The sequence below is a fragment of the Artibeus jamaicensis genome, unplaced genomic scaffold, assembly GCF_021234435.1.
Source record: "Artibeus jamaicensis isolate MK-2021 breed Jamaican fruit bat unplaced genomic scaffold, CSHL_Jam_final scaffold_2375, whole genome shotgun sequence".
NCBI classification, from domain to species: Eukaryota; Metazoa; Chordata; class Mammalia; order Chiroptera; family Phyllostomidae; genus Artibeus; species Artibeus jamaicensis.
The window spans coordinates 416,441-439,398 of NW_026522032.1; the positions used below are offsets into that span (position 1 = coordinate 416,441).

Here is a 22,958-nt window from a genome sequence, read left to right on the forward strand (position 1 = left end):
GGGGAGGAGAGGACCCCTGCTCTGTCAGTCGCCCAAGGCCAGGGGGTCCACAGGCCTGGTGCCTTGCTGGAGTCAGATATGAGCAAGAATCTCAGCATGTTAAATGTTGGACCTCCTCCCATCTCCAAGTCCAGGATGAAGGCAGGGTGGTGGCCCTGGGGGTGATGGCAGCATGGGTGGAGGTGGCAGCAGCACGATGGCACGCAGAAGAGAAAGGAGTGTTATTTTTGCCATTTCATTAGGAGGCCATGAGGCACTAAGAGAAGGCTTCAGCAGCAGGAACCCAGAGTCCTGGGGATGGGGATGGCAACCTGATGAAGACTGGAGAGGCCTTGATGCAGGCCCAGTAGAGTGCAGCCCAGACATACATCAGCTAAAGGCACAGGAGGCAGCCGGCAGCTGGTTCCCAGCCTGCAGAGGCACCCAGCTGGGAGGTCTGTCGGGGCAAGGCCTGCGCAAGGGAGGCAAGTTGGGAGTGCTAACTGGATTTTTTATTTTTATAACAAGACACTGTGTTTAAAATTTTTACAAAGGACAAACTCCATGGGTTTCGGTTAGTGTTTTAAGAACTTTTCTTTAAAAAAAAGCCAACAACAACAAAAAACACTGCCTTTTGGAAAGAGAAATGACAGACACAAAAGAGACTGTAAATAAAATGGGGTGAGTTTTTCTGATAGCATTACCCCAAGGGCAGAGGCAGAACCCAGATTATACCTGGGCCCAATAATGACATGGCCTCCACAGAACCTCATTCACCGAATCTATGCTGCATACTCTGCAGCCCGCCATGGGAATGCAGAGCTGGCCGGACAGTTCTCCCCTATGGCCCTCCAATCCCATGCAGCGGTAGCCCCTTCCTCCTTCCGCCCCATGGTCTTACTCAAATCTGTTTCTTTCTCAGGGGTCCCGTTCCTTGGTTGGATCATGTGAGCACTGGGGTTTCCAGAGCCAGAAAGACCTGGGCCTGGGGCTTTCCCTTTGGCAGCCTCTTTGCACTCACAGGTTGGAAAAACATTTGTTCCATTTTTTTTTTAAAAAAATCAACAAAAACAAGACCCAGAGAAAAAGACCAAGTCTGGGGGAGAAAGAGCTGCTGTGCTCTTTACAGCTCCCAAGTCTGGAGTAGGTCGGTGGTGCGGTTCCAAGAGAGGCGGAGGGCAAGCACCAAGGGGGTATCCAGCTGGTGCTCTCAGGCCCCCAGGAGTGTCTGGTCAGGCTCAAGGAGCTGGCTTCAGCTGCTGTTCCATGGGTCCTCGGCTTCCCAAGGACTCATTTGCGTCCCCATTTGAAGGGTTTGTTCAGGTTTACTTCCTTATTTGTGTTTTTGTACATGCGGGCGCATGTCCACGTCTATGTTTGTGCAGGTGGGTCTGCTGTCGGGTGTGGGTGCGTGCGTATACATATATGTCTGTATGTGTCTCTGTGTGTGTCTGTGTGTGCATGTGTGTTCGTAGATCTGGGAGGGAGGGAGCCGGGAGATAGGCTGTGCTCTGGGCTGGAGCTATACCCGGGTAGTGGAGTGTGAGTGGGGCAGCCCAGTACTGTTGAACCCTGCGGCAAAGGTGTTATAGGGGTGCAATGTCTGCAGCCCTACCAGGGAATTGGGGATCATAGTGATGGTGTTGGGAGTCATAAGTGGGATATCATCAGGGGAGCGCCGCAGGGTCAGTGTGTAGTCGGGCAGTGCAGTGAGGCGCAGTGTGTCGTGTGGGGGACCAGCCTCACATTCGTGGTGGGTGGGGCCCAGCTGTAATGCTGCCAGCTCCTCCTCAGGAGCAGCTCCCAATTCGGGGGCCCCAGCTCCCCTCTGAGGGCTAGGCTGCCGCAAGGGCTCCTGACGCCGTTTGTCCTTACGGTAGTAGAGGGCGGCAAAGGCCAGAACGTTAAGGAACAGAAGGGAGGCCCCCACGGCGATGGTGACACTTAATTCAGTGGAGTAGTCACGAGGGTTCTCCACCAAGAGTGGCCCTGCATCCTGACCCCCGTTCCAGGACCCTTGGGCATTCTCATTGCTATAGGCAGGGGAGATGGCTGGCCGCTTGGTGCTCCAGGTCTTGCCGTTGGGCCTTCGGGTGATGTGGGAGCTGTGGGTGGTATCCGGAGGCGGCACTTTGGTGGTTGTGGACGTATAGTGGAACATGTCATGCAGGTTATATAGGTGGGGCACCAGGTGTTTCCAAAAGGCCACCTTAGTGGCCCGATAATGATCGCGGACCCTCGGTTTCAGCCCGATGTGAAGGTAGAGCTGGTCTCGGGGATTGTATTTGGACCAGGCCACTTCCTCAAAGCGGTTGGCCTTGGTGTGAATAAACTTGGTGTCCTGGGGGACCGGCTTGTTGGGATCCCTGCAATACCACATGGAAATCTAGGGTTACCACTCTACCTAGATGAGGTAAGGGCCCAGCATTCTTCCTCTCACCCCCGACTTCCCAATGTTTTCATCTTTTTCACAGTCTCCCTCCCTCCTTTGTCCATACTCTTCTTCCCCAGCCTTGAACTCCTATTGCCCCCCAGCTTCATGGAACCATTTCATCCTCCCCTATGCCCAGCCTGTAAGGCCATGCTATGACACTTTTTCTTCTCACATGCTACTGAGCATCCATCAGTCCTCTCAGTTGCCCGATTTTCCTGAAAGCCCTTTAAGGGCTCTGTCTGAATATGCTTTATTCCCACTTCTCATGGCCTCTGACAATTTAACCTGGAATCCCATAGTTCAGCCAATGACTCTCACCCCTGCTCAGTCCTAACGTTAACCGAGTTCTGAGCCTCAGTCAAATTTTTGAGGGAAGGAAATGGCACGAAAGACTCCAAAGGAAGAAGTAGGTAGGGCAGTGAAAGGCTTAGCAAGCACGATTTGGGGAATACCTTAGGAAGGGAGATGATGGCAGAGATTTAGATAGGGGAGCAGAGGGGACAGCATGCTGGGGTCCCAAAGAAGAACCCCCACTTTCTCCTTACCCAGTCTTGGCAAAGTTGGTCCAGTAGGTCATGACGACAGCACTGAGCATAACATCATTCTTGGAGAAGTTGCAGGGGAAGAGGTCAGTGGGGCCCACCATAGGGACACCAAATACATAGGGTACTTCGTCCCCATGAGCTGCATCTGACCAAGCAGGCTTCATGAGGCTCTGGCAGTGATGGTAGAAGGCGTAGAAGTAGGTAGGTGAGCCATAGCGGGCGTGCAGATCAGCTGTTACTACTGAGGGCTCCACCCACTGGTGGTCCGTGAAGAGTGCCACCAGGGTTTTACGGCGGGTCTCAGGGTTGTCGCGGTCTGCCCAGTCTGTGTACATAAACTTGATGGTCTCCCGCAGGGTGTCCTTACCCTCAGGATATCCGTACAGATTGTCCACAAAGTTGGAAACTGAGTAGTCAAAGTCAGTGCCAGAGACACCATCCTCAGGGTCCACCACCCCTTCCACAAACTTGAGCCCCTCACCCTGGTTGACACCTAGCATAATGTCATAATTGAGGAACTCACCCTGTTCCATGAGAATCTCGGGGTCATCGGGAATGACATCGCCATCAATCACAGGGCCAAAGGCCACATGGTAGCGGGCTGGCTGGATATCCTGCTCTACCAGCTCCTTGGCACTCTTTTGCCGAAGACAGTCCACCATATCCACTGTGTCTAGTACATTACAGCCCACCTTGTCTGCCAGCAGGCTAGTATACTTCACTGGCTGGTAGTTCACAGCCCAGCTGGACAGAGCAGAACCACTTTGGATGATGGCCCTCTGAAAAAGCCCTACGAGAGACGACAGGGTAGCACCAGGTCAGATCTGTCTTGTCACCCAGAGCCCAGGGCCCCCTTGCCTGTCCGTGAGGGACAGATGAAACACTTCCTCATTCCTTTGTTACTGGGCCACCTTATGGGTTGAATGGGGTGGGAAGGAGGAGCAATGCTTTGGGCTAGGATAATTGGTGAGAACCAGAGGAGGGGTCCGGTGGGTCCCTTCCCTGACTGGCCCCCCACCTGCTTCTTGCTTCCTTGTCCTGGGGCAATGATTGGTAACTTGGGGGTTAAGGACTGCCAGGAAGGATTGATTAACCCGTTGGGTCCCAGACATCAGCTTCCTTATGCTCCCTCTCTTTATCTCTCCTTGTCTTCCCCTCTTGCTTCCTGCCCAGCTGGGCCCAGTTCTGTGCCAGCGCCCCACCAGGGAGCTGGCGCTTCCACCACAAAGGGGTCTTTTTCATGAGAGATGAGAAATGCAGGCAGGAGAGAGCATCACATTCTGGGAGTTTGGGGAAGGATTCTGAGGGCAAAGGTCTTGGGGTCTGAAAGTCTCTAGGGAATGTGCCTTCCCGGTCCATAGTCTCCACAGACCCTTTCCTTTTTTTGAAGCTGCTGATGCCTTGGATCCAGATTTTCCCCTAGTTGAAGGAGAGCCCATCCTCCAAATTCAAAAAGTGAATGATTCTTCCTTAGGGAAGAAAAAAGAGTATCATTCTCTCCCTGGCCCCAACATTGCCAAAGGATAAACTGGGCCTCAGGCATACAATTTTATTCCTCTATGAGAAAGGCAGTGTGCATGAGTGGGGAAGAGGGAGGGAACTACAGATGATGACTTAACAGATGGCCTCACTTTTTGAGAGATTGTTCTCTGGGAGTCAATGACGGAGAGGCAGAGAGAACAAATCCTTAAAGCAGCCGAGCCTGTAGGGACACGGGTTCCCTATGAGACAGAGCGGAGTGCCAAGAAAAGCCTTCTCCTCCCAGGGACAATCCCCAGTCAGAAGAGGCACTGTTCGTCCCTCTTTGCTGACAGAGGCACCCTCACAGCCAGTCATCTTACCCTCCTTTTTGGAAAAAGGGACTCCTGCTCCCATTACTATCACCTGGAAACACATTCTAAGGTGGTATGCAGATTCCACCCTAGTCTTCTCCCACTATGGTAGGCCTTGGAGAGATAGAGATGCAATTTCTAGGTCAGAGAAAGTTATTTTTGGGTTGATTTCAGTGAAAATACCATGTCTTCCTCCTGGCTGGTGTAGCTCAGTGCACTGAGCATGGGCCTGCGAACCAAAGGGTTGCTGGTTCAATTCCCAGTCAGGGCACATGCCTGGGTTTCGGGCCAGGTCCCCAGTAGGGGGTGCACGAGAAACAACCACACCTTGATATTCATCTCCTTCTCTTTCTCCTTCCCTTCCCCTCTCTCTAAAAACAAATAAAATCTTTTACAAATCTATATTATTTTTAAAAATCACCATGTCTTCTCTCACAGATGTCCTCACTTCATAGAAGGGCACCTTTACGTCTCAGACACAAAATGTGCTAGAGTCCAGAGGTGACCAGAACATTTCCTATGAGCAAAAAAGGGCCTCTTTAGCCCCTCTGGAAGAGTTGAGGGACTTATGGCCAGGAGGGAGGGTTTCCTTGGGGCTAAAAATGAGAGCTTCCCTTAGCAGGGATGCACTGCATGGGAGGAGGTCTGGAGTCTGATAATAGGTGGCCATCCCTCAGACAAAGCTCATCCTGCAGGTTAGCAGTCCTCACCTGTCTCCCCACTCAAGGATAGTTCTTCAGAGAACTGTACAAGAACTGTACTTTCATGTACAATTCTTCAGAGAGAAAGGCGGAGAAGGAGTGTTTCTTACATCTAAAAACTAACTGCCACCCTAGGGCTATACCTTGCGGTCACATGTCCTTCCCTAGCCGAAAGACTTCCTTGCCTTAAAAAGAAACCTTGTCCCTTCAGAGAGAAGCACTGGGTCTCCACTCTCCCAAATAAGACTCCCACGTCGGAAGCAGATGTGAATGGGATCACTTTCTCAAGCTGTAGGTGGGACTCTCTCCTGCGCCGGGAGAATTCCTTCTTCCCCTAGAGAAACATCTCCCTTCTGCTTCTCCCCAAAGGGATACTGAGCTGAGGGTGGCCTGATTCCCCTGCTGTTCCTGGGCACGGAGCAGGGCACTCTTGAGGCTGTAAGGCCTGAGGTGCAGGGTGGGTAGCCGGTGTGCTTTGCTCGTTCATATTTTGCCCCCAGAGCTACTCACCCTCAGAGTGATGTGACAATGTGAGGAGGCTGACACAGGATGCGCCGATGCCCGAGCCAAAGACAGTAATACGGCGCGGATCGCCACCAAAAAAGGCAATATTCTCGCTCACCCAGCGGAGGGCCTGGATTTGGTCAAGGAGCCCATAGTTGCCCTTGGCAGCCTGATCTCCGGTGCTCAGGAAACCTGGATTCAACAAAGGGCATGAGGACAGTGAAGATGGAGGAATGGAAGACCTGGGTACAATAGCAGCAGGAGTCGGGGCTGTGAGGACAGTGGGCATGCAGCTTAGTTCTAATTCACCTAGCTATCAGAAACAGTACTCCTTTCTGCAAGGTCCAGCAAACATCAGTACGGCAAAGATCAGCTCCCTACCTCCCACCATTCTTTGGTTTGGAAGGAGGGGGTCTCCAGACCATTGGAAGGGGATGCGTCTAGCTGGGAGACTTAACCTGCAGAAACTGCACATGGCCAGGACCCAGCATCCTGTGCCCTGATGCACTATCTGCATCATGACTCAAGCACCTGGCAAGATAGAGTGCCAAAAAGCAAGGGCTCTGGATTCAAATAGTCCTTGGTTTGAGTCCTGTCTCTACTACTTACTAACCGTGTAGCTTTGGGCAAATTATCTACAATCTCTGAGCTATAGCTTCCTCCTCTGTAAAGTAGAGATTAAACAGTGCTCCAACGGGTTGTTACAAGGATAAAAGGAGTATAAATAAACATTTCCAATATGCTGAGCACATTGCACATTTATAGCTACTTCTCTTTTCCCTCCCTTCTCTCTCTGAAGAAAGTGAAGATCCATCCCAAAAGGCAACGATTCCTAAGCTTTCCTTGCCCTTCCTGTACAAGTGAGTCCATCTCCACTTCTTCCCAGGGCTTCGGATACCCTCTTCCTCTTATTCTCAGGGCAGATCTTCATTCCCTTCCTCCAAGGACCTAACGAATCAGAAACTCCAGGATGGGGCCCAGCAATCAGTGTTTGTCACACACTCTCCAGGTGATTCTGATGCCTGTTAAAGTTGGAAAACCCCTGGGTTACACCATCTTTTTCATCTGATGGAGAAATAGGGAAGTCAGTGCAGTTCGTTACCACAGAAACATGTCTTCCCACCCACCCAGTGGGATTTGCTGCCGGGGAGACATGTCACCATGGAGACTACCTTCCCACCCACCTGCTGGGATTTGTGGCTGTGGAGACTTGTTGCCATGGAGACTACGTTCCCACCCACCTGCTGGCTATCCCACAGAGATGTCCTATATTCCCCCCCACCCCACCCCACCCCGCCGTGCCCCACCTTGCTTCCATTTTAAGATGGATCCTGCTGCCTCATTTCATTCCTCTTCCCTGATCCCCAGACTCCTTGGAAGGCTGTCTCCTCCCACCATACGCTTTTGGGAGGATTCTTTCCACGTGGGTAGTCATGGTGCTCTTACACTCTGGAAACCCATACCTGCATCAGTATTTTTGACCCCACAGTGAAAAGCTCATTCACAGCACCTGGCACTGCCTTTGTGAGGACATGTGAGAGAAGGCTCCCTAAGCTCACAGAGAGCTCTCTGACTGTCCTGGAAGCCCACGGGCAGAAGCTGAATTCAAAAAGTCTCATATAGGCATAAGACCTCCTCATTGTCTTTTTCGAGTCCTTCCGTTCCTAGCTTCTGCAAGAGATCTCATTTCGCCCTCTTCAAGTGTGTTATTCATTTACCTTTGGTACAATTAAGTATGTAAAGTACTTAGTTGTTCCTCTCAGGACCCAGTCACAAGCCCTCTTCAGCACCAGGTTCCCAGTGAAGAAACGAGGAGGAATTAGAGAAAGCCTGAATGAGGATGAATGGAGGAGCCCTTGTTCCTCTAGACAGGGGGAACTGCTTCTCCTTAGCCAGGCCCATTCACAAACTGAAGCTGCTCCTGCAAGTCTCAAGAAGTATGCTGAGCAAGATTCAATCCAGCTGTCCAAGCCTTGAGACCTTCTGGCAAACATCATTAAGTGCTTCTCTTAGCCCACCTGTCCCTGCCACCCCGCCCTTTTGCTGTACCCTCTTTTCCTTTTCTTCTCCTTTGGGTAACAGCAGACTTGGCCTTAGCCTTGGCCTTAGCCTTGGCCAAGAAGTTGTCATTCAGTGAAATGTGTCAAATACATCTGTCCTAATCAGGGAGAAGGGCCTGCATTTGGGTGAAGTAAAGTGGAATGCTCCAACATGTACTCGTTTCCTGGGTTAGGAACAATGGCCTGAAAGGGCTGAAGATGGGGGCCTGGCTGGTGCGGCTCAGTGGATTGAGCGCCAGCCTGCGAACCAAAGGGTCACTGGTTCCATTCCCAGTCAGGGCACATGCCTGGGTTGCGGTCCAGGTCCGCAGTAGGGGGTGCGCAAGAGGCAACCACACATGATCTTTGCCTCCCTCTCTTTCTCCCTCCCTTCCCTTCTCTCTAAAAAAATAAAATAAAATGTAAAAAAAAAAAAGAGAGAGGGGTGGGAGGTATAGGGTTCAACCATCATCCTTGACTCCCTCCACTGCCAAGAACCTTGGGATAAGAAAGAAACACTGAAGCACATGGATGATGCCTGTCAACCCTCCCTACTACAAGAGTCCCACTTGAAGTGCTATATCCAGCAGGCTCGGGAAGATGATACAGCAAACATGACCACCACAAGTCCACAAAAGCTAGCAGTCTGAAATTGCAGTCACCCACTGCTAGCTCCCCCGTAGCTCAGTCATCCATGCAGAGCACATGAAAATGAGGCTGAAACACCAAACTTCATAGACTGTCAGAATCTCAGCCAGTCTCCTTGGGCCCAAGTCTATGCCGCCGTACATGGTAAGTTGCTTGTCAACAGAAGACAGGGGACTCTGGCACATGGCAGCAAAATCAGATATCCGTGCCACACAATGCTTGATGTTTACCAGGCTTTTGGTTTGCCTGAAGGGTACCTGGACAAGGATGTAGGATTAAATTCTGGAACCCAGAGTAAAACTTGGCGAGCCCCTACTTCCTGAGCCCCAGGGGCAACCACATCCTATATCCTGCTGGGGTCCCTTTCTTTTATTGGTCTCAAGCCTGGGGGTGGGGCATCTCAAATAATAGTTGCTGCTCTGCCTTGGACATTGTCCAAATACATGAATTACCCAAGATGTCTAAAGAAGCACCTCAGAGTGAACAGTCTGTTCAGTGCTCCAGAGAAGCGGATGGGAGGGAGGGTAAATGAAAACACGTACAGCAGGTCCTCAAATCATGCTGTTTCCTTCAATAGCATTTTGTTGTAATGTTACAACGCTAATGAGATGCCACAGGAACTTAACTTGTTCGTATCAGGGTGTCCAACCTGCGGCCCGTGGGCCACATGCGGCTCAGGATGGCTGTGAATGCAGCCCAACACAAAACTGTAAATTTACTTAAAACATGATGAGATTTGTGTGTGTGTGTGTGTGTGTGTGTGTGTGTGTGATTGTGTGTCACAATGTATTTAATGTGTGGCCCAAGACAACTCCTCTTCTTCCAGTGTGGCCCAGACATGCCAAAAGGTTGGACACCCCTGATAGCCTAGGGTCCAATTGGTACCATTCCATGTGGTTTCAATTACAGTCACAGAATCTAGTGACAATGTTAAGTGAGGACTTGCTGTAATCAAGGTTCAAAACTGGCTACCTGTTCTGGGATGGTTTAGGAAACAAAACAACAAAGTCTTAGCTACACTGAGGGAAATTACCAAGTACCAGGGCCAAACCCGTATTCTACACCTGGAGTGAAGAGACAAAATCATCTTGTATGTACCTGGAACCCAATCGGTGGCTTACTAATTATGTTCATGTTCAGAGGAGGCACTGAAGAATATCCAGGAAGCAGTAAAGAACTTCTGACTGAATCTCATTTTATGACTCCTTCTGAGGTTTGAGGAGTATTATTTTGATCATTAACTGCTTACACCCCCAAAATATTTATGCTCCAAGATATGCAGTTCTGGTTATCCAAATGAGAGGAGGTTTGTAAAGTAGGGGGTTCCCAACCTGGGTTTCATGGATGAGCTTCAGTGGGATCCATGAAATCATTTCTATGTGTGTGTGTGTGTGTGTATGTGTGTGTTTCCAGGGAGAGTCCACAGTTTTCATCAGAATCTCAAAGGGGTCCCAGGCTGTCCAAAAGGTTAAGAACTTCCACTGCAGAAGCTTAAGGGTCAGAACAGCTGAAGGTGTGAAGTAACCGGCAAGTCATAGGGAGCGCTGTCCAGCAACAGGCTTCTGTGTGGCCCACAGCGCCCAACTGACACTTTAGATCGAAGCCTCTCCCGTCTTCTGTCTGCCTCTTTTCTGTGTCGCCTTTTCCTCTGTGTTCTCCCATGCCCTTTTCTCTCTTCCTTAGTTTCTTCCCTTTCCCCCCTCCTCTCTATATCCTTCACCCCTAACCAGTATAATAATATGGAACTGAAGTACATTCTTCCCAATACACCTTTGAGAATGAAGCCTTGTGTTTATAATTTTTAGAAGCACCTGAGTTGATTGTTTTCTATTACTACAAACTAACAAAATAAAGTAGCAAAATTCCTTTTGGCCTTAAACTACTGGGTAAGGGCACTTGTATATCTGTGTATGAGGACGTTTGCATATGCATCACTCTTGAGGAACTGTGCAGCCCTAGAATGTGGGGCTGCCACCACCTTCAAGGGACATTTTACTGTCAGAGATTCAACTCCTCTTTCTCGCCAGGACAGCACGGCCTGGGAGAGTCCCGCTGTGATGTCTGGGGCAACATAGAGAGACAGAGGACAGCAACACGATGGAACCCAGAGATGGGGGAACCACACTGTTGACAGACTGGGGAGATGCCCGTGTGCTTCATTCCCGGTCTCCAGATGCCACTGAAGGGGACATAGGCTCCACTTTTTCCAGGGAATATCACTTCTCCAGTCTGAACCCTCAAACAGTATCTTGCTATCCCACATAGTATTGAGGGTAAGTGAAGAGGAGACTGCACCATGGCTGGTGAGGCTCAGTGGACTGAGCACTGGTCTGTGAACCAAACAGTCGCAGGTTCAATTATCAGTCAGGGCGCAGGTCTGGGTTGCAAGGCCAGGCCCCCCCCCTGGGGGGACACGTGAGAGGCAACCACACACTGATGTTTTTCTCTCCCTTCCTTTCTCCCTCCCTTCCCCTCTCTCTAGAAATAAATAAATAAAATCTTTATTTAAAAAAGATCAAATTGCCTTTTTGCATACATAACTGCACCCACCATTGAAAGGCTGTACCATGGCCCTCTGGGATTAGAACTGGCAAAGCAGTATACTCAAAAGCAAATTAAAATAAGGTCCTGTCAGCCAGCTAGCCATGCAGGAAGCCATGCCTAATTGCTCGTTCAGCATGCAGGCCTACAGACCCAACAATCGGCCCCCGCTGCAACTCTGAGGACACAAACCCTCCTGGCTCCAGGGATACAGGGCTGCATGTGCCATCTGAGGCCTAGGTGACCATCCAAAAGGGAATAAGGACCTGTATGCTTAGTCATCCTCTCTGAAGCACTTGTTTACCTCAAGACCTTTGCCACATGTTGGCGTTATCAGTCACCAAGGAAGGTGCAGGGTAGTGTGGCAGCCTGAATCACTGAAACAAGCATGTGGATGACAGAGAGCGTGTGGGGAAGGGCATGTGGGTGTGTAGGAGGAGGCATTTCAGAAATAAGCGTATGCGTGAGAGTGTGTTTGTATAATGCATGGGAGTGAATGGAGATGTATACATGGACAGAGTAGAAGAAATGTGTACGTGTGTGTATATGGGGTAGATAAGTATGGGTGTGCAGGAATGTGGGGGTGAATAGAGATGTGTGTGCATGAATGGCCAGGTGTGAGTATATGAACGTGTATACGTTTGTAGGGTAGGCTGAGAATATGTACATATGCATGTACTGCATGTATATATGCAAGGTATATATGGGACATGTGTGCACGTGGGTATATGTGTAGGGGGCCTTTGGATGTGTATATATGTGAGGGGATATAGATGTAGATGTGGAAGCAGGGATGTGAGATGTGTGTGTGTGTGTACTATTTGTGTGGGGGGGTGGGGAGGTGTGGCTATGTAGGTGTGGGTGTACTCGTTTACGTGTAGGAAGGGGGAATATAGGTTTGTGTTTATGTAGGGAAAGTGAGGGATATATATGTCTATGTAGGTGTTGGATGGATGGAGATGTGAGGTGCATAAGGGGAAATGAGTTTGTGTGGAAGAAATATATATGTATATTTAAGGTATATATGTGTAGGGTTTGTGTGTGAATGTGCACAGTATAAGTTTTTGTGCGGAGCAGACATATGGGGGTAGAGGAAAGGGACTGTGGTTATGTGCGATGTGTATGGATGGGTGTAGATGTGGGTATAAATCTGTGGAGAGAGATATATGGGAATCTGTGTGTGTGTGTGTGTGTGTGTGTGTGTGTGTGTGTGTAGATGGTGAGAGCAAACCGTGTACATGTGGGGTAGGGACACGGAGTATATAGAGACATATGGGCATGTGGATATGTGGGGGGGAGACTAGAGTGCATATAAAATTCTGGGGGAATGTGTATATATATGAGGGGGTCTATAGATATGGATGTGGGGGTCTAAACGTGTATGGATACGTGTCTATGCTTACGGAGGGAGTGAGAAATCACCATATGCATGATGGTGAATGAGGGCGGAGTGCATGTGTGAACATGTGAGGATGTGTGGGTGTGTGGATATGTGATTGGCTAGAAGAGATATCTGTGTGTGTGTAGGCTGTTTAGGGCTGTGTGATGTCGGTGAGTACGGATGAGGACAGGACACTAGGAAATTAATGGGCCCTACAAGAGTCAGAGAAGCAAAAGCCTGGGAGCAGAGACCTGGCCTAAGAGAGGACAGGCCTAAGAGGAAGTGTGAAGTTTGAATTGAACATCCAGGAAACAGCCTGGGGCCATAGGGGAGCTCCCACTACTTGGGTAGGGGTAATGGAACAACAGCATTTTGACTGTGCTCATTAGCACCACCTAGAGAGGCAAGGCCACCAGGTCTTAACTACCCAGCATCCTTTCCTCCCTCCTGGAGAACCCAGGCTTCCTTCTAGGTGCCTAGCAGGGAACCATACCTAGCACCCCAACCCGATAGTTGAGGGTGATGACGATGACGTTGCCATAACTGGCGAGGACGCTGCCGTCAATCATGTTGCCTGTCCCTTCCATGTAAGAGCCTCCGTGGATGTAGACCATGACGGGCTTAGCGCCACTGTCCCGGATGTCTGTAAGGAGAAGGGGTGAGATACAGGCTGGGTAGGATGCCCTTCCTCCCCCACCCCTGCCAGCCCCTGGGGGGAGGGGTGTGGGCAGCAAAGCTATCCCAGGTGCCAGGACACCACCGCCGTCTCTGAGGGCAGGACTCATGGAGCTGCTCAGCCTGGAGCTCAAGCATCAGCCAGAGACACTTGGACTTCAGTGATGTTTTTAATGTCTCTGGACTTCAGTGATGTTTTCAAGTGCCTCCCAGCAGCCAAGTGCACTCGATACAGTGAGGCCTAGGTGGGCTGTGGAGGCAAGAGTGGGGCAGGAGGAAGAGGAAGGGCTGGCCCCTTGGCTGGATCAAGTGAGTCCCTGCCCTGGGCACCCAGGAGTCCTGGGACCTGATATGGCTTTAGAGAGCAGGGGCTGGGGAGCCCTGGAACCCCCAAGACTAGACCAGTTCCATGAAAATATGGCCATTGGCAGCAGCTGGCCCCCCAGTGCAGACAGAGACAAGAGGGGTGGGAATAAGGGGTAGCACAGGGAGAGAACAAGGAAGAATGTGGGGGAAGGGCAGTGAATGGCAGAGATGGGGTAGGGGGAACCTTAGTGACATGGTCTCTCAGCCATGTGCTCATGTACCCCATTCTCCCCGCGCAACGGGCAGACTTATCTGGAGCCACTGGGGAGGGATGTGGAAGAGGAAAGGGCAGAACTAAGAAGGAGAGACCCCCCCCCCATCAGCAATAAGATGAAGATGGAGCCTCCAAGAGGCCATACAGCAAGGGACCTTAAAGTGGCTGCTCCCCAACCCGGGCAGCCCCGGGGGCGGGGGCAGGATGGAGTTCAGGAGGAGGCTCAGCCTGATCACCTCTACCTGCAGCCTCTCGACACTTGGCCAGACAAGTGCAGCCCCGCCAGCCACCAGTGGGCCCCCTGAGCTGTCTGGCCCCTCCATGGGTGGAGGGGCAGGGCCAGGACATGGAGGTAGAAGGGAAAGTTCTGTGCCACCGAGTAAACACACCCTGTTTTCCCAAGGACAAAGGAAGAGTGCTTCAGCCATCACTCAAGGATCTCATGCCATCTACCGACTGCACTGTGGTATCCTGGCCTCAGCCTGGCGCCTTCGTCCCCAGTCCTTCTGGCCCTGTCCTGCACCCACTGTAGCCTGCAGCCTGCAGCCCCAAGGCCATCTCTGTCTCGCTGGGAGAAGGCTGGGGGAGATTCTAGCTAGTGCGATTGTCCAACCCCTCTCTCATTTGTCACTGCCTCAGTCCTCAGTTCAACATCCTGCTGAGCCTCCGTCTCAGCAGCCAGTCTCCCCAGAAAACACAGGCATCCCCTGGGTGAAACAAGCATCTCCGCACCCTCCCACAGCCCTGATTTCTCTCCACTCTCCCTGCTGCTCAGTAGGCGCAGGGGCCCATGAACCACACAGCAGATGGGGAGGAACTGTCTCCAGCAGTCTCCGCTTGCTACCGTGGGACTGAGAATGGGTAGGGGAGTGGGCCGAGGACCTCCTCATGGCTCTGCTTGTGGTCCCCTGCTCCCCCGCCAGCCATGTCCATCACCCTGGATCTCCCAGTGGCCAATCAGGCCAAAGATGGATGAACAGCCCAACGGCCTTGCACAGAAACAGAAACACACCAACGGACGGACAGACAGACAGACGGGGCTTCTCCCCATCGAGAGGGGGAGGGGCTCTGTGCCATGCACCAGCCGCCACGCCCTGCAGCCCCCAAATACCTTCATCTTCATCCCCGTCATTATCCGCTAAGTCCTCGCCCTGTTTCTTAGCGCCGGATCCTGGGGACCAGACACGGGGAGACACAACAGCACAGAACAGAGAACAAAACAGAGAGAGAATTCAAAAACAGCATGACTGCAGTGTGGCCCAGCAAGCCAGCTCTGGGCCTGGGCCCAGGACAGGCAGGAGGGATGGCAAGAACTGAGGGAGTGGGCAGGCTGAGGCCCAGAACTTCATCAGGATGATGGTGTTGCAGGCCCCTGCTATGCTGGCCTCCCTGCACCTCCCTGCCCCGCCTCCCTGTCCCCAACAGCCCATCTGGACCAACGGACCAACTGCCTTCCCAGTTAGGGAGGAGGTAGCAGCAGGTGGGCCAGGGCACAGAGCCAGAGAGCCACTCAGGGAAGGGATTTCTCTCCTCTGCATCCGTGAGGGGCTGTTCATGTGTACACAGGCAGGCCGAGCTGGAGAGCAGGGGCAGGCACTGAGTGTGAGAGGTGGCACTGCCAGCATGTGTGGAAATGGATGCAAGCTATCAGGGCAGAGAAAGGTGCCAGGAGATCCCAGCCCTGAGCTCCCTGGGCCCAGTGAGCAGGCTCAAAGTGGGCCTCAGTTGACCCTGATTCCTACAGGAGAAAATGGGAAAAGAAGCTGCCCCTCTGGTCTTCCTTGTTGGGGCCCTTGCTCTGATTAATGGTGAATGGGGTTCTTGCCCATAGGAACCAGGCCTGAGAGCAGCAAGATTTGCTCTGAGATCTAGAGAAAGCCACAGGAGGGAGGAAAAGAAGGAGGAGGGAACAAAGAAATGGGGGTGAGGAGAAAGAGAGAGAGGAATAATGGTGATAGTTCCTACTGTGTACTGGATACTTATCACATGCCAGACACTGTACTTCTGCCATGTGGTTTGATTCTTACACTCCAGTGAGGTGGCTACGATCTTTATTCTGGCTTTACTGATGGGGAAACTGAGGTTCAGAGAGGGCAAGTGACTTGCTCAAGATCACACAGCTAGAAAGTGCTAGAGGTGAGAGTCAATCCCAGGTCTACTTGACTCCAAAGCCCATGGTCTCTCCACTGCACCATGCCATCTTTTGGGGATGATGGGAAGGGGAGGGAAAAAATAAATGAGAAAAGAGGTGGAGCGTGGAGGGGAAGGGAGGGAAGGGACGGAGAGAAAAGAAGAGATCAGAGGAGAGCAGAGAGACACTTAGGACCTGGGGGTTAGCTGGCACCAAATCTTCTTCTTGTTGTAAGGACACGAGAAGTGCACCTTGAGAATGAATGGCTCTGGAGAAAGGGGACCTACTTCCCGGATGCTGGGCAGTGTGTGCGAACAGAGGTCATTCTGCTGGCACCCAGGGCTTCCCCTCTTCTCTAGGACACCAGATACTTTCAGCCTGGAGGCAGCATATAGCCTTCTTTCTCAGCTGGCCTGGGCTCCGGGTGACTGAATTCCCTTCCAGCTATTAGTCAAACCAGGAACCACCCTCATAATATAAAATGGCTTTGCAACCAGGGCACTTGCCCAGCCCAAGGGGCAGAGACTGCCTCCAGCTTCCCAAACTTCTAGTGGCATCTACCATCTTCACACCTGCCAGGACTGCCCTCAGAGACCCTGCAGGACCCGGGGCATCACCATCCACACAGTGGACAGTGCCCCCCTACAAGGAAAGGAATCACTCATCCCTAAACATGAATTTCTTCCAATCTGATGGGGGTGGGGGGTGAGGATGGGGCAGGTCTTCCCCAGGAAATCCTTGCTTCCCATGGGCCCTGTTTTAGAAGACACGTTCTTCCCCCACCCCCCAGGAGTGTCCCTGGGTTGCTGCACTGTCCCAGCCTCCTCCACACAGATGCCTTTGTTCCTTCAGCTTAGCACTTGTTGAACAACTCCCTGCTGTTGTGCCTGTCACTTAGGCCAGCTCACCCACCATCTTCCATCCTGACACGGTACTGCTGCGGGATCCCAGCCCAGCCAGCTGTGCCTTTCCTTAAGCACACAACTCAAATCACCTCTGCAGATGAGTTTCCTCCAAATGGCCAGTGGGCCCTGGATAGGGAACTACTTTGAGCAGCTGAATGACCAAATGACCTCCCCGACATGGTCTGAAACCCCATATCCCAAGGCGGCCTGTGGGGCCTAGCTAGACCAGCTGAGACTAAATACTGGGCAAGAAGCCTCTTCAGAGCGGCGATCAGACCTTCAGTTATTTCTAAATCTGTCTCATTCATACTTCTCCACATCCCAACAACACCTAGCATTCAGTCTTGCCCGAAGTCAACTAATACAATCAGGAAATGTATCTGGGGGGTGCTTACAGCTAGCTCTCTAGCCAGAGTCTCAGGACTGGATTGGACTGCCCTAGTCTCTTAATGGGACCCTGGGGAGATCATTCCTGGTAGGAAATGGTTAAAAGTTACGGTCGTTTCCTCCCCTCACCAAATAAATAACTTACAGGAGCAGGTTCAAGGGGCCCCCGCTTTCTGAATTCATTGATAAGCTGATGGTATGTTAAGGACAGACAAGTCCTCTACCACCTTCAGGTGTTGCAGAAACAGAGGCTCTTAAAGGAAAAGACTTGCCTTATAAGGTCTTACTGTGAGTTAGCAGCGAAGCTGGGACTCACTTGGTCAGGCGCTGTGGCTGCCAGACCTGTACTTTTGCTGCAGTACCACAGTGTTTCTTCATTCATCCAAAAAAGGGGGGTTGGTGTTTACTGATACTCTACTTTGTGTAGGGTCCTGGGCTGGTATGGGGATAGGGTGGGACACCCCTTCATCGTTGGGGCAGCAGGCCTCACTCACTGCGTAGAGAGCATCAAAAGCACTCAATGCGCATGCCCAATATGGAGAGCCCGGGCTCTGCTCCCTGAGATTCTCTTCCAGCAGGGAGCACCTGGTCCCATTTAGGGGAACCTTGCTCCAGGATATCAAAAGAAAGCAAACTCCAAGCTTGCCAAAATGTTGTAGGGATCAGGCTGATTTTCCACCAGTTCCTTAATTAAACTCCTACTGTTCCCAGTTTGGCCCAACCCATCCACACTTTACTAGTTTCCGGAGTTGGGGAGGTGGGAATGACTCAACGACGGGAGTTGCGGCGCGTGGAGTTGCCTCGCGTGCTACAGTGGAAAGATCGCTGCCCTGAGGGTCAAGAGACCCAGGTTTTGGTCCCAGCTCTGCCACAGACCAGCGATGGGGCCTTGAGCAGCAGCAAGTCACTCCCTTGGGCCTGTTTCCTCATCTGTGAGATGGGGATACTGATTCCTGCCTTAGAAGCTTCCAGAGACGTGGGGAGGATCTTATGAGGTAAGTATGAAAGCACTTTACAGAAAACATAAAGTGCTATTCGAAGACGAAGATTTATTATACAGGGGGAATACATTTCTCCCAGCAAGAAGGTCAACTTCAAATGCACGATCTCGTGCCTCCTTTAGACTCCATGGTTCCCAGAGACCCCCCCCCCCTCCCCGCCAGATCTGCCACCAGACCAGCCCTGGCTGGAGGTGGGGTGGGGTTGGGTGGCAGGATTATAAGCCCGTGTCCAAGTTTTGTCTCAGTTTCAGGGCTGAAGAGTTAAGTCTAGGCTACCAACCTGGGAAAGAACGCGGAGCGATGAGCCCATGGCTCCTCCACCGGGAAAAGGGCAGAGCCTCCGGCCCCACCTTGGCTGCCCTGAGTTCTCTCGAGGTGGCCCCGGGGGAGAACCAGCGGCTCTGTCTTTGGCACACACTTAAGGGTGGAAGTGTGGGCTGGGAAGACCGGAAGAAATGGGTTTGCTGTTTCTGCTCTGAACCTGCCTAAGGCCACCAAATCTTCCTTGAAAAGGGCAGCCAGGGCCCTTGAATGAGGTGGAGCTTAGGTCTGCTCACCGACCGCCCCCTGAGCCCGGGCTACTTGAAGGAAGGCTGGGTCTTCAGGGGCAAGGGCAGGTGGGCAGGCAGCCCTCCCTCTCTCTCTCTCTCTCCCTCCCCGCCGGCTCGCTACCTACCTCCTTTCCTACAAATTTTCTTGTTGGGCTTTCGGGCGCATTCCTTGGAAATCCGCTTTACTGTAAAATGAATAAAAAACTAAAAAATAACAGGAGGCCTCTGCCCAGGGGCATGCAACCCCCACCCCCAGGCCCGAAGAGCTGCTCTGCAGGTGGCACATGGCAGAGAGCCTGTCCCACCACCTCCATGTTTCTGTCACTTACCTTAACGTGACCCCCGCGGGAGGAGGCACCAGCTAGTCAAAGCGGAGGCACCTATGCAGTGCCCACCAGGCTCGTCCCCACACCCCGCCCCCCGCACACGCACCCAGGTCCCTTGGCTACAAACAGCTACCACCTTTCAAGGCAGGTGGAATGGCTACAGGGGGCTTGGCTGAGCCAGCATCCTCCCGCGGGCAGCTGCGGGCAGTGACCCATACTCCCCCGGGGGACCCCCATCCAGCACTCTGGCCCTAGACTCATCAAAGCTCTCGGGCCTGGCCTGGCCCCTCCTGGTGACAGTGTCACTCACACATGGGAGCTCGGACAATGCTGGGAGAGGGAAGAAAAGGGAGGAGGAAGGGGGAGGCCGAGCAGAGTGATGGTTAGAAGCATTTTCACAGACAGACGGATGCATGCTGCAGGGCACACAACCACATGCAAGCCAGAAACACAATGGGGCAGGTGGGAGGCGGGGAGGGGACAGTGCCTGGCCGCAGCACTCACCATCCTCCGTGGGCACATAGACATTCAGGTAGAGGCAGTCTTCATTGGGCTCCTGGATGTAAGTGGCGACGATATCCAAGTTGGCAGTGAACCAGACGGGAAGCATGACTTCGGGCACAGCCGTGTGGATGTTCTGGGGGCACACTGGGGGGAAGTGTGTGGCGTTCCGGATGCCTGACCAAGACGGGGGTGGTTCAGGGGGCAGGAACCGTTTCTCGCCGATCGGAGGAGCTGCGTAGGGCACCCCCAGGTACTGGTCCACAGGCCCCAGGATCTCACTGGGCAGTGGTACCCGGGCACCCCTTAGCTTCCCAAAGTGAGTATTGACTGTGGGTGCCGGGGCCTGAGTACTGGCCCTCAGCACCAAGCCGAGAAACCACAGGGTGAGGCACAGGCTCCGGCCGACTGTGGGCTTGGGGCTCAGGGACAGCGAGGGCAGGCCAAGCCGCAGCCACATGTTCCGGGCAGGGGGACTGGCAAGAAAGGCAGACTCCAGGGTCACAGCATCAGCCCAACAGGCAGCCCCTTCATGGCCATACAGACTTGAACCTCAAAACTGAGCTCTTCAGGGACACCTGCAGGTGCCCGGCCACGTAGAGAGCAGGTCGTCCAAGCACCGCAGCTTCGGAAAGGGAACTCCCTCAGGACCAGACAGGCCTGTGGAAAGAGGGAAGTATTTGTCATCCGGCATGGTCAGGAGGGCTGTGGAGTGGGTCAGCAGAGCCCTGCTGGGCTTGGGTTATTTATCCCACATTTTGGAGAGGTTTCCCAGGTGCATGGGTCCAGGGACTCACTGACAATTTCCACTGCCAGTTGGAAGCATTCTATGTTTCTGGCCATGGTTGGAAAACCCAAGGGCATTGACAGAGTAACAGCGCTTGCCACTATAACTTCTCAGTGCCCTACCTGAACTCCTCAGCCAGTGGAGCTCATGGGGGCCAGCTGGAGCCAGAGTCACAGGTGACAGCAGGGCCAAGGAGAACCAGAGCTAGAGTTTAGGTCCCTGGGCATGGTGCATGACCACTGAGCTCTCTGACCCCCACCTCTCAGGGCAAAGCCCATGGAGAGACCTGTGAGTCAGGAGACAGGATTGGGAACCTCTGGTACTTTATGGCACAAAAAGGGAAAGTCGCAGACAGGCAAAGGGTCCCAGATAGGCAAAAGGTCCAGCAGAGAGACCCCTCGTGTTGGGGGGGGCAGGGGCAGGGGCAGGGGGCAAGGCAGCCATGAGATCCTCCTGTACATTTCTCCTCAGCTCTGAATGCTCCCAAATCCTTAATCCTCGGTCACGGTTATTTCTGTCAGCTATCTCTGAGTGGCACAGAGTGCCAGAACTGAAGCAGAAACCCTTCTGCCTAGCACCCTAGGCATTGTTGATGCTCAGCCAGTGGAAAATAAACAGCGGAGTGCGGGGAACACACACTTAGAGCCTCACAGAAATAAACTCACAAAGTCTCAAAGAGGGAGTGACAGAGACCAAGGTGGCTAACAGAAACTGCAATTTGCACTCACAGAGACACATTCCAAACTCACAGACATCCCCTCCTATAGTGCCACATTCTGAGACAGAGAGTGTCGCCGATCCAGAGACCGACAGAGACATACATTCCGAGACGCACAGAGACTTTACTAAAACATAATCACACGCACTGCTCAGGTAAATATCCAAAAACACATGCAGCATGAGGGTGACACATAGGTGGAGACAGAAACAGAAATAGCGACACAAGCAAGACACAGAGACCTTCTGACAGTTATACGGTCAACACATATCCACAGGCACACAAAGACACTTGTGCATGGACACACACACACACAATTTTATTTTCGCCCATTTCTCTGGGTTTCCAAGATTGCAGGCCTTCTCCTTTAAGACTTTAAGAACTGCCTGAAGGGGTGGGGGAGGGAGATTGGGAACCGCCCGGCAATCGGCCACCTCGAGAGGGCAATGAGAATGTGTGTGTGTGAGAGAGCGCGAGACAGACAGACAGACAGAGACAGAGACAGAGAGAGACGGAAAGAGAGACAGAGAGAGAGGGCGCGCGAGCGCAGAAGGAGGTGAAGGAGGGAGGGCGGGCAAAGCGACTAAAGGGGTGGGATCTCAGAGGAAATGGGGAGCAAAGTATTGGGGGGGTTAGATCCCAGGCACTGCCCATAATGTACCCGGGTTGGGGGAGGAGGGGCAGGGGAAGGAAGGGGTAGGAGTAGGGAGGTGGGGCAGGAGGGAGTGGGTGTGTGTGTGTATGGGGGGGATAGTCCGCAGCTGAGTTCACACAATCCCCCCATTCACCATCTCCATGGCAACTCTGGGGCACAGACCGCTCATTCACACGGCTTCCCCACCAGCACCCCCCCCACACCATTAACCCTCTCGGTGCTGCCCCTCCCCACAAATTCTATTAACCCTTTCTGGATGCCTCCCTCTCTAGTACCCCTTCGGCGCCAAATGTCGATCCGATTTGAGTCAATTCCCTGCAGCCCCTCCCCCGTGAACACCTAGACAAATCGACCCCCAAACGCCCTCTGTACCCTAGGACCCACAGTGAGTCCCCAAGGCCAAGATCTGCAACCTGGTCCAACTTGCAATTTGGGAGAAGACAAGGGGAGGCGGCAATGCCGGGGATTAGAATGGCATCTCGGGGTACTTTTTAGGCTAGAGCGGTATTGGGCGAGGGACATTGTGCAGGAATGCACTGGCAGGGCAAACCGCAGTATTGGGGGCTACAAGGGCTCCGGACGGAATCGAGGGATGGAGCTGCATTGGAACAGGGAGGATAGGATAAAGGCCTCTGGTGGGGGGGGGGCTGCAGAGAATGGGGGAGGGAGCCTGGCTGTGAGATGCTATGATGGAAAAGGAATGGGGCTGCACTGCGGGGGAGGGGGGACTGGCAACGTGCAATACAGGAATGGGGTTGGGGGCCCTCAGTAGGGGTATTTTGATGAGCATGCGGGCCGGGCTGTGGAAATAGAGGGACCATGGGCAGGAGGATGACAGGGATGCGGGATTCAAGAAGGTGGAGGAGCGAAGGGGGGAGGATTGGGGTGTCAGGGGTGCTGATGGAGAACATGGTGTTGAGAAGGATGGGGAGCACTGACTGGGGAGTGGAGAAGCCCGAGCTTGGGAAGGGATAGGATCGGGGCAGGGTATGGGCAGCTAAAAAGGATGAGAGCCCGGGGCAGGCAACCTCACCTGTTCCCCTGGCTGTTGAGAGCGCCCGAACCGGGCCGCGGACCACCCATATCGCCTCCAGGCCAAGGGCTCTGCACCCGAATCCCCGAGATCTGCTCTCGGCT

The 22,958-nt window shown here is 52.8% G+C and overlaps 1 protein-coding gene across 2 annotated transcripts; it reads right to left on the reverse strand.

Moving 5' to 3' along the window:
- Positions 1–541: 541 nt before the first annotated feature.
- Positions 542–22,955, reverse strand: NLGN3 (neuroligin 3). 2 transcript variants are annotated; one of them, XM_037126725.2, is made up of 7 exons: positions 22,855–22,955; positions 19,665–20,321; positions 14,971–15,030; positions 13,098–13,247; positions 6,002–6,187; positions 2,959–3,748; positions 542–2,345 (listed from the first exon to the last, which is right to left on the reverse strand). In XM_037126725.2, exons 2-7 carry the CDS (start codon positions 20,119–20,121, stop codon positions 1,502–1,504), a joined length of 2,487 nt encoding a protein of 828 aa, XP_036982620.1. In that variant the 5' UTR covers positions 20,122–20,321; positions 22,855–22,955; the 3' UTR covers positions 542–1,501. The 2 variants fall into 2 exon arrangements, with proteins under 2 accessions (XP_036982620.1, XP_036982619.1); XM_037126724.2 differs by lacking the exon at positions 14,971–15,030.
- Positions 22,956–22,958: the final 3 nt, after the last annotated feature.

Excerpts from the sequence above, each read along its gene's own strand:
- NLGN3 (XM_037126725.2), bottom strand. The coding sequence starts at position 20,121 with ATGTGGCTGCGGCTTGGCCTGCCCTCGCTGTCCCTGAGCCCCAAGCCC. Across the intron at positions 15,031-19,664 it reads CTATGTGCCCACGGAGGATG|GATCCGGCGCTAAGAAACAG; the intron begins GTGAGTGCTGCG and ends TCTGGTCCCCAG. Across the intron at positions 6,188-13,097 it reads CTATCGGGTTGGGGTGCTAG|GTTTCCTGAGCACCGGAGAT; the intron begins GTATGGTTCCCT and ends TGTTGAATCCAG.